Here is an 11,188-nt window from a genome sequence, read left to right as displayed (position 1 = left end):
CTGCTGTGCTCAACAGATCCACCTTTAACTTAAGCCCCCTTCACACCATCTACCCATCTCATTCTCCGTCTTCTCAAGTTCACTCCATTCACCTCTGCCTTCCACAATTATTTGGCTAGTCTTTCTTCACTCATTCTTTCCTTGTGTCCAATTCATCCCAGTACTCTTTCATGATCCCTATATCCCTATATGCTAGCTCCATTTCCACTCCCATTCCTCCCCTCACCTCTTCATTTTTTACTCTATCCATCCTAGTAACCCCTGCCATAATTCTCATGAACATGATCTCAAACACATTTAAATTTCTTCTTTCTGCTTCCCTAAAAATTAAAGTTTCTGCCCCCTTACAATGTCGTAGATTTAATCATACCTCATTTAGTTTCTTTGCATCCATCCCTAGATACCTATATCTCATGACACTTTTCATCCCCTAAGACAGGGGTTCTCAGCCTTGCTTGGCTCATGCACCCCTTTCACCATTTACCAGAATGTCATTCCCCCTCCCTTTCCAAGATTGCCTGTTTCAAAAGGTGCATTCTAAATAATATGCAGATATTATCGCACGGCGTAACACTTTTCTAATCCTAAGATTAACCTGGGTCAGCACTGGTATAATTCCAGCCCAGGTGGCAGGCCAGATAGGCCAGAGACTATATTTGCTTTCCTCACTCCGTAAACTTAATGTGGTCACAATTCACCTCCAGAAAACCCAAAATTCCCCCCTGGGGGTGAATTTCACCCCTAATGAGAACCCCTGCCCTAAGACATGTAATTTCTTGCCTTATTTTGTAGTTTTCCTCCACCCTTCACCCCCTGCTCCATATGACCCTATCCCACAAGAGCAGTATCATCAACAAACAGCATATGGCCTACCTCCCATTTCCCTCCATTCTCTCTAACCATCTCCAACCCTCTGTCAATCACCCTCGCCTTTACCTCCTGTACAACTCCATCCATGTACACATTGTACAGCCATGGTGACATATCACAATCTAGCTCAACCCCACCTTTACCTTAAACCACTCACTCTCACCATTCCCAGCTTTAGCACAAGCTCCAGTTCTCATGTAAAAGCTTCTGAATACCCTTAACAGGTTCCCCCTATCCCATATAAATACAATACTTCCTGTAATGTCTTCATGTCAACCCTGTAATATCCTTCTCTAGATCCATAAATGCCTAGAAAATATCTTTAGCTTCTGCCGAAAACTTCTCATACATCTGATCTACCACAAGAATTTGTCACTTCCTTCTTGAAAGTTACCTACTCTTCTACTCCTACTTTCCCTTTATCCTCACCACCTCTCAATTTTCTCTCATCTTCTCCTGGTATTCCATCTCTTTTTCCTTCTCGTTTTATTTAAGTTTATATAATAGAGGCATTTTTTTTTTTAGTATTGATAACTGCCAAAAAAGAACCTTGATTATTTTATATGAATAAAAGGCCACGAAAAGACTTTCAAAGGATTTCAGTGCTATTTGCTTAGACTGTCAGAAATTTTAATGAAGGAATGCCAGCACAGCCTCATTATCACGCATACCTAATGTCCACAATTACTTGAAGGTGTTATAATTCAGTAAGGTCTTTGACAATATGAAGCGAGTTATGCGAAAACTGCGATGAAAGAAGCTTCTGTGCAATACGTTATGTAGAATTATTTCTTAATGGATAGGAAAACCATGTTATAAACAACACTTTTATTGCGATTAACAACAAGAAACAAGATTATCGATGTCTTCGAGTGTCTACTATTTGTTATTGGTATCAAACTAATGTAAAATTTATTACAGAAAGAAAACTGTGAAATTTTGTATGCTCTTCGCTCTTTCCCCTCCAAAAGTGGATATTCATGAGCATTTTATTCTCTTTCTATCTAACTTTCTCTCTCTTCCTTCCTTTCTCGCTTTTTCTCCCCCCTTTATCTCTCTCTCTCTCTTTGTCTATGTATATGTATATGTATATGTATATGTATATGTATATGTATATGTATATGTATATATATATATATACACACACACACATATATATATATATATATATATATATACATACATATATATACATATATATATATACATATGTATATATATATATGTATATATATATATATATATGTATGTTTCTCTTACTCTCATTCTCTCTCTCTCTCTCTCTCTCTCTCTCTCTCTCTCTCTCTCTCTCTCTCTCTCTCTCTCTCTCTCTCTCTCTCTCTCTCTCTCTCTCTCTCTTTCTCTCTATCTGTTTCTCTCTTAGTCTCTTTATTTTTCCCTATTTCACTTTTTACCTCTTTTTCTTTCTCTCATTTTCACTCTCTTTTTCCCACTTTATTTTTTACTTTATCCTTTCTGTCTGTCTGTCTGTCTGTCTGTCTATCTGTCTGTCTCTCTCTCTCTCTCTCTCTCTCTCTCTCTCTCTCTCTCTCTCTCTCTCTCTCTCTCTCTCTCTCTCTCTCTCTCTCTCTCTCTCTCTCTCTCTCTCTCTCTCTCTCTCTCTCTCTCAGACAACGGGGGAAAATCCATTGTAAGGCCTCTATGCATTCTTGCCGTGGTCTTGCCCTGGGCTGAATGAAATTTTCTAGATTTTTGCAATTACAGTATCAATAATGTATTTCATAATATTAATAGGTCAGTGGGGTAATCCTATTCGTCCTGTTTGATCCACCTCTCCTATTAATTTTTTGGTAAAAACACCATAGAGGAAGAGGAAAATAATCATGATAAAATAATCCTTAATTTAAATTTGACATTCAGCTACGAAGAAATACTATATGATAAAAATTCAGCAGCTGACGTAGTTGTGGGTACAAGGAAACAATACTGTATTCTAGGCAGGTATTGATTCTGTTTCCAACATAAAGCCACAACAAAAGCATATAAGCATTGCTGAGGAGCTTACCCCCAAGAACGGAGCTACGGCCAAAGCTGTCACCTTTGCTTTATGCACTTGGATTGCTGGAGCAGTTCAAAGTCATGTCAGAGTCGGTTAAAGTGCGAAATTCAAACCCGCTACAAAGCAAATGTGTAACCAGCACGCTGTCGATTAAGACACCAGCACACAATATAAACATTGATAATCGTTAAAGAATTTTACACTCAATGATCGAACATCAACGTCATTCATTTATCTATCTTTTTATATAATTATCTAGTCTTTCATATCTTAATTAGTTTATTTATTCATTTATTCATTTATTTGTCAATCATTTCCTTTATTTATTTATTCATTTGTGTTTATTTTTGTTTGTTTGTCTGTCTATTTTTGTATGTTTATTTGTTAGTTTCCTTGCTTGCTTGTTTGCTTACATGTTTTTTTGTTCTTTTGATAGTTTTTCTTTGCTTTTATTTGATTTCTTGAGAGGATTAGGAGAGGAACAGAGAGAATAACTGATGAGGTTTTGTGTCTTTAGGAAGGGTATAAGGTACATGGATCAAAATTTTGTGGTAAGGCAGACTTGCGGAAAGGTTTTGGCAAAAGATAAGGATATTTTTGGGCCTTTATGGATGTAGAAAAGGTATGTGATACGGTAAACAGGAAGAGAAAGACACCTTGGGTGGTATTGCATATAATATGGGATTGGAGGAAAGCTGTTAAGGGTAGTCAACATTTTTCACGAGAGTGGTAGAGCTTATGTCAGGATTGGAAATGGAAAGAACGAGTAATTTGGGATGAAGATGAAGCTGCTTCAAGGATGTGTTATGTCGCCATAGCTGTTCACAGTGTATATGGCTGGGGTGGTACAAGAAGTAAAGGCGAGGGTAATGGGAAAGTGGTTGTGCGTCAAGGATGTGTTATGTCGCCATAGCTGTTCACTGTGTATATGGCTGGGGTGGTACAAGAAGTAAAGGCGAGGGTAATGGGAAAGTGGTTGTAATTGGTTAGAGATGGTGAAGGGAATTGGGAAGTGAGCCAGTCGTTGTTTGCTGACGACACTGCGCTTGTAGCGGGGTTCAGAGCAGAGTCAAAGACAGCTAGTGACGGAATTTGGGAAGGTAAGCAATAGGAAAAATTGAAAGTAAATTAGGGTAAATTTGGGAAGGTAAATTAGGATAAACATGGGAAGGTAAGCGATAGGAAAAGTTGAAAATTAATTAGGGTAAATTTGGGAAGGTAAATTAGGGTACATTTGGGAAGGTAAGCGATAGGAAAAGTTGAAAGTAAATTAGGGTAAAAGTAAAATGAGATGTACAAAGGGAGAGTGAGGCAGCAATTTGGGAGTAAGTCTTCGGAGAAAGATGCTGGAGGAAGTATATAGATTTAAGTGTTCGGGACCGGTTGTGGCAGGGAAACAAAAGGAGTAAGGGTAGAAATAAACTGTAGAGTAAGGGAACCAAGTAGATATCTTGGGGTATTGAGAAATGTTATGAAAAACAGGCATCTGGACAAGGATGCAAAAAAAGAAAATCATATGAAGGGATAATTGGGCCTACAACTTTGTATGGGGCGGAGACTTGGAATAATAGAGAGGAAGAGGGGAGAACCTTAATCGTATTTGAGATAGAATGTCTGAGAAATATGATAGGGGTTATAAAGATGGATAGAGTAAGAAATAAGGAGGTGAGGAGGAGAGTTGGGATAGAAAGGGAGCTGAAAGATTAAATATTATAGGAAAGGTTTGTGTGCATGTGAGCAGTAGATGAGGAAAGATTATGCAATTGAATGGAAAGCAGAAATGGCTGGAGTGTGTTTGAAGGAACGACCAAAAATTAGATGGATTGGGTAAAAGGGCCTTTAAGCAAGAGGGAAATGCCTGCTGAGTAGGAAAACCAGAGGTAGCTGGAGTTTGTTTGAACGAACAACCAAAAATTAGATGGATTGGGTAAAAGGGCCTTTAAGCAAGAGGGAAATGTCTGCTGAGTAGGGAAACCAGAGGTAGCTGGAGTATGTTTGAATGAACGACCAAAAATTAGATGGAATGGGTAAAAGGGGCTTTAAGCAAGAGGGAAATATCTGCTGAGTAGGGAAGGGGGAAGACAGGGAATAGGTGTAAGTGGAGAATGGTTGTATATAGATATTTTGACATAGCTCAAAGAGATTTCTCTCCATCTTTTCAATTTTCCACAAGAGGGGATGAAGAGAGTGTCGCCGCGTAAATGAAGTGGCCCTGTTAGAGGGGCTTTACACGGTCCGTTTACACGGTTCGTCGAACGCGGTTCGACAGACACGTGTTTAAAGTGATGTGTGAACGGGGTATTTGGTTGTCGAACACGTTGGTTAAACCCCAAATACCCCGTTCACACGTTCACACATCACTTTAAACACGTGTCTGTCGAACCGCGTTCGACGGACCGTTAGACTTTGTTAACCCCCTCTTAGATGTAATGTGTTTTGCTGTATTGCTTATGAGCCGGGCAGTGGAGAGGAGACAGTAATGGCCCTTCCTCGGCAGGAAGCTAACATGAGAGGAAAAATGGGTGGTTGATGGGGACGAAATGGGTGAGGGTGGTGCATGCCTTAGCTAACTACCTCCCTTATAAGGGGGGACAGGCCCTTGGGATATAGATAGATTGTTTCTTTTTAGAGACCAGTTTGCAATCCGAGCAATGGAAACCTCGGGTGTTACTGCTCGGGGAATTGTTTCCCCTCGCTGAAGGGATGACAGGTAACACAATTCGTGTTATCTCCATTGTCCTCTTCATTCTTTCTCTCAACGGAACCGCAATTCTTCTTGTCAACCCCAGTGACCAGTCTGAAACAGAAAGAGATTAGAATGAGCAATTAACAAGGCTCATCGCAGTCCTCCCAATGCTCTACAAGTTAAAATATTAAAAAATCTTACCTATTGTATAGTGCTATATTGAAATGTCAGTAATACACACATTTGTATCGAGTGTTTGTGCAATTATGAAATTGTTACTAAAATAAGAACTTCTATTCAGATGAGGCCAGTTTTGCCTTAGTAAGGACAGTGTTGCCTTGGCAAAAATTATTACATCTATATAAATCGTCAATTTGAAGAAAAAAAAAACTGTGAAGGTAGGTCGTGATAAATTGGAAGGCAGGATTGGGCAATATGAGGGAGAGATTGGACTTCTGAAGAGTGTTCTATATGAAAAGACTGAGATCTTCTCACAGTCTAAAAAGTGGATCCTCTTTTTCTTCCTTTGCTGCCGGGAGTGGGTGACTCACTGAGAGTTCCAGCTAAAGTTTATAAATCGTGTAGCCTGTCTTGAAGATGGTAAGGCCAAACATCTGGAGTTCTTGGTGATTCGGGACACCATTGTACAAAGTTATAAAAACATCCCGTAGTAGAAAACTAAACGAATTTGCAAATTCATATATCAACCAAGCCGTGGTATTGCTGAAGGTGTCTGAGCCATCAAGGAACATGAGCAGTTAAAATCGGTTGTGACTGTTGTGCATAAGGGTAACAATGATTTGAGTAGGGTGAACTCAGAGGGTTTTGTTCAGAAATACTGTGGGAGCTTAAAGAGGGTGGTAACCAACACATAATCTTTGAAGTCCTTACGAGGTTCTTTACTAGAATATTGGAACTATAGATTTATTCATGCAACTGAATTCCTCTTTATTGACCCTTTCTTAAAGAGGATCACCGACTAGAATTCCAAGTGTATAGGAAACCTACCAATAAAGATGATGTGAAAAAAAGAATATTCCCACCACAATCAAGAGAGGTATATTTATTTTTTTCCCGAGCAATCAGGGTTTGCAATTCAGAAAAAAAATTACGAAGAATGCTCATACATTTAAAACTTTATATATATAGCTAACTAAGGTTCCTAGAGTTCGTCATCTGTCACCAAACAGTGCAAGAAAAAATCAGAAAAAAGATAAACAACCATCAGCGTTGCTCCAGTATTAGGATAAAATTATCAACCAGGGACGCCACCACACCTACTTTGGTACAGAAGGCGAGAACCAAGGGAATGATATGCCAAACCAATAAGACATACATACATACATATACCAAGGCTTTTTCCCCCTTACAAGGGGGGTAGCCAAAAAAAAAGGCACAAAATCAATCCCACCCATTCCACCCCTGAATACACTCCACACCCCTCCACCCTCCCTCTTATCTTAGCACCTCCTGAATGACGGGTCATCCCTGCACCTTGTCCACTGCCCTGGGTCAGAAGCAGTGTCGCAAGACACAGCACATCCACAGCAAGGCCGCTTCATTAAATCGGCGACCCCCCCCTCTCCGTCCCCCCATTGCATAAAATGAGAGGACGGGGAGACAATATGATAATTTAAAAAGTGAAAGCGATAGAATTCGAGAAGAATACCAAAACTGGTGTCTAGAAGATGCCACTCACTGCATCACACTAGTCGGATTTCCATTGATTACAAATTATCATTTTCTCTCCGTTAGACAATCTTTGACCCAGTTATAAATATTACCTGTGCTGTCATATGAGTATAATTTACTGAGTAGCCGATTATGCGGGACCGTATTAAATGCTTTTAGGAAATCCAAGTATATTATATCAGCTGATTTGCTTTCGTCATAAACATTAAAAAACATTAAAAGAAGTCAAAGAGACTGGTCAAACATGAACGCTTTTTTCTAAAACCGCGTTGTAAGTCTATTTTTATTATTATTATTATTATTATTAGCTTCAAAGAAGTCCACAATTTTATCACTTAGAATCGTTTCCATAATTTTGCATACAACTGACGTCAAACTAATTGGGCGATAATTACTGGGCAGATATTTGTTACCTTTTTATATATGGTAGTTGTATTAGTCAATTTCCATTTACAATGTGACTTACCAAAAGTTAAGGGTATATTGAAACACACACACACACACACACACACACACACACACACACACACACACACACACACACACACACACACACACACACACACACACACACACACACACACACACACACACACACACACACACACACACACACACATATATATATATATATATATACATATATTTATAAATGTATGTAATATATATATATTTATATATATATATATATATGTATATATATATATATATATATATATATATATATATATATATATATATATATATATATATGCAGCGTATTCCGAAAAACACGGATCTTTTATATATACCTGAATTATACCTCCATGGCTATGGACCTTTCACTTTTTAATGTAAAGAATCAATTGAATAAATTATTACCTAAAGATGATTAAACCTTATATAGGCCCATGACACTCCTCCCCTATCACAAAAGATGCTTTTAAACAACGCCACGTCTTACACAAATCCATTCCATGACCCTTTCACATCTTTATGTCGTACTTCCACAAACAATACTGCACAACCTCCTCCAACAACCTTGTACTTCCAAGCAAGAATCACACTACAGCTAATTCTAAGTGAAACAATATTAATACTTCTATCATCCATTCACATTTTCTTTTTGAAAACAGGACCCCTTTCCGAGAATTGACTTACTGTACAAAAGCCTTCCAACACGACGCATCAATACTCCATAGCAAAAGAATATCATACACCCATATTCGCCCACCTCCAACTGGCCAAACTCACACAAAGAACTTAAAACATATCTCCTCGGCGGCAGCGATATATTGTCTATAACCAAGGAAGTGCTAGTGAAATGTCGGTGATGATAAAAATCTCTCCCGCATCCAACTCCGCTTCTCTCTTTCTGGTCCTTTGAATACGTATTTTTTCTTCCTATCTCACTCATTAGTGCCCTTATTTATTACTTTTCTCCTGTTCTTTATATTCCCCATTTGTTATTCTCCAGTTCCTTTCTCTTTTTCTGCTTCTCTTTGTTATTCTTTACCACTTTTCTTTATTGTTTTTACTTTCTGTCAATTTTTCCCAGTTCTTTCTCACCAGTCCTTCATCTTTTCCATTTTTTCTACTCTTTACCTCTTTCTGTTCTTTGTTTTCCTTACGTCCTCATTTATAATCCCTTTTCTATCTGCTTCCCATTCTATTTCTTAACCTCTAATTTTACTTTTTTCTCTTTCATTCTGGTTCTGACTCTTTACCATATTTCTTATTCCCCTTCTCTATTTCCAGCGTGATGTTAGAGTGAACGAACCCAGGGTCCTTTAATGTCCTGCAAACAGGCCTTACATATAACTTATGACTTGAGCCTTGTGGAAGTGGCACTTCCACTCTAAAAGCTCAGGAGAGCAGAGGTGTTATAAGAGGGTGAGAGACTGGCTACCATCGCCTTCCGGTACGATACACTGGTGGTCAGAAGTCTTATACCATACAATGGTTTTTATTATTCAGATATAAAATTTAACGATGAGTTCACATTTTTTGTATACTGCATATATTTTTTAATGTAAGCTGTCCCATTGTGTAGAAATAGTATCAAGTACTCTGCAGTGAGCAATACATTATTAGAGTGAAAAACTATGTCGTGAAGAGAATTTGGACAGTGAATTCTCATTCTGATACAGTGATCTTTCCACCTGAAGCTATTTTTGTGAGATCAGGCCCTTTATTTTTACGGAGACGGGTGATCCTTAGACTATAATCAGTCCATTTGAACTCACATTCCTCTTCCCGTATGTTTTATGCAGTCACTATCATAAGGACCAAGTCACTCAGCATTCTTTTATGATTAGTGACTAATCTCCTCTGAAAATAAAATGTTCATCTCTTTTAGAATATATTTTTCCGTTCTGATAGCTTCCCTTGACCACCTCTACGACTCCACTTCTTCGATATTGTCCCTAAGGATAGAATCCCTGGTTGCTATTTCCAAAATTTATTTCTTCACCCTTCTCATCCTCCACCTTGATTTATTTTATAATTATCGCTATTATTAATTTTCCTCCATTCCTCCAAATCCTTCCTACATCGTTGCTCACCTTTCTCATCTTGTCCCTCCTCCTGCTGTCCTCTTTATTCTCTTTCAAGGATATCTCATCTTCGCTTCTCCTTCCCATTCCTCCACTTCCATCTTTATTTACACACTCTCCTCCTCCTCCTCTATTCTATTTCAACTCTTTCACTTCCTTTCCATTCCTTTCCCGTTCCTTTCCCCTTTGAGCCCTTTTTCCTTTCTCTTCACTATCACCCTCTTTTTCCCTTGTCTTCCATCTGTTTTAACTTTAAACTCGTTTCCTTCCATTTCCGTCCCTTTTCTTACCGCCTGAGAATATTTCCTCCTACTCATTTTCTCTTTTCTTTACTTTCACACTTCACCGCGTTTACCTTTTCTTTGTATCTCGACCCCTTCCAATCATTACTCTTTCTGCCTCATCCCATAACCCAAAGTTCACGTTCACTAGCACCTCCCTCTACCTCTTTCTATCTAAAGCATGACTCTTCCCTTCCAAGAACATATCTTTCGCTGCTTCCCGTTTCCCGTCTTCACGTTCTTCCCTTCCACACTGACCTTGTGCCGCAGAGGCTGGAGTCGTCGAGTTGGTAGTGCGCCAGAACCCTGTGCGTAGGAGTTCTTGTCAGGACCACCGTCATGTAACCAGGCAGGGTAATGTGAGGCAACACGATAAACCGTCCCGAGACCTTTCTGAAAAAAAATGTAATAATGATGATAATAATGGAAACTAAAAGCGATATTAATCAAACAGTGCAAGAGTGAGGTCCAAGGGTCTTCTTGTCGCATTGTCATACTCTCACTCGTCATCTTCCTTTAGGGTTAATAGCATGATGGAGGCTAATGAAAGTGATTGGTACAATAAATATAATCGGATAGAGGAGGAAGTGGTTACTAGGACATGAGAGAGAGAAGGGGGAGGAAGAAAGAGAGAGAAAAAAAGAGGAGAGAGGAGGGATTAAAAGAATAAATAGGAGACGGGAGTATTCTTCACTGAACAAGATTTGAAAATAAATCTATGGAGCTTCGACAAAGCCAATCCGTGTAATATTTCTATTTCATCGACGATAACCAGCACTTCATACCTTGAGGACGATATTGCACAAAAAGATTGTAAAAGAGTAAATAAAAGAGATTTAAGAAAGGTGACAGAAAGCGGAGTAACGATTAATTTACATTCATATACGAATAAGTAAGTTTGGTTTGCCAGTTTGGATAGGTAAGTAATACTTGTGTAAAATTTCACAATCGTTGCAATCTCATCTCAACACAGAAACATGATATGATTTATAGATTAGGTTTCCAAAGATAGTGGCTCAAGTTTACACTTTTTTGTCTAATATAAAGAAATCGTATTCTATGAATTGATGGATTTTTTTCTTTAATGTTTCATTATAGTTGGATT

General features: G+C 38.5%; 1 protein-coding gene across 2 annotated transcripts in view; it reads right to left on the bottom strand.

The window, feature by feature from the left end:
- Positions 1–2,383: 2,383 nt before the first annotated feature.
- LOC143037465 (uncharacterized) overlaps positions 2,384–11,188 on the bottom strand; it is a 45,314-nt gene continuing 36,509 nt past the window's right edge. For both annotated transcript variants that reach the window (XM_076205716.1, XM_076205717.1), the window contains exons 3-4: positions 10,342–10,476; positions 2,384–5,687 (exon numbers count right to left, since the gene is read on the bottom strand). In XM_076205716.1, the coding sequence (XP_076061831.1) occupies positions 5,558–5,687; positions 10,342–10,476 (265 nt within the window). In that variant the 3' untranslated portion in view covers positions 2,384–5,557. The remainder of the gene's footprint in view (positions 5,688–10,341; positions 10,477–11,188) is intronic.

This window comes from Oratosquilla oratoria, chromosome 22, assembly GCF_046742065.1.
Source record: "Oratosquilla oratoria isolate Oo_2021 chromosome 22, ASM4674206v1, whole genome shotgun sequence".
In the NCBI taxonomy this organism is placed as follows: Eukaryota; Metazoa; Arthropoda; class Malacostraca; order Stomatopoda; family Squillidae; genus Oratosquilla; species Oratosquilla oratoria.
Note: the sequence above shows the minus strand (reverse complement) of the source record. Positions and strands in the feature narration are given on the sequence as shown.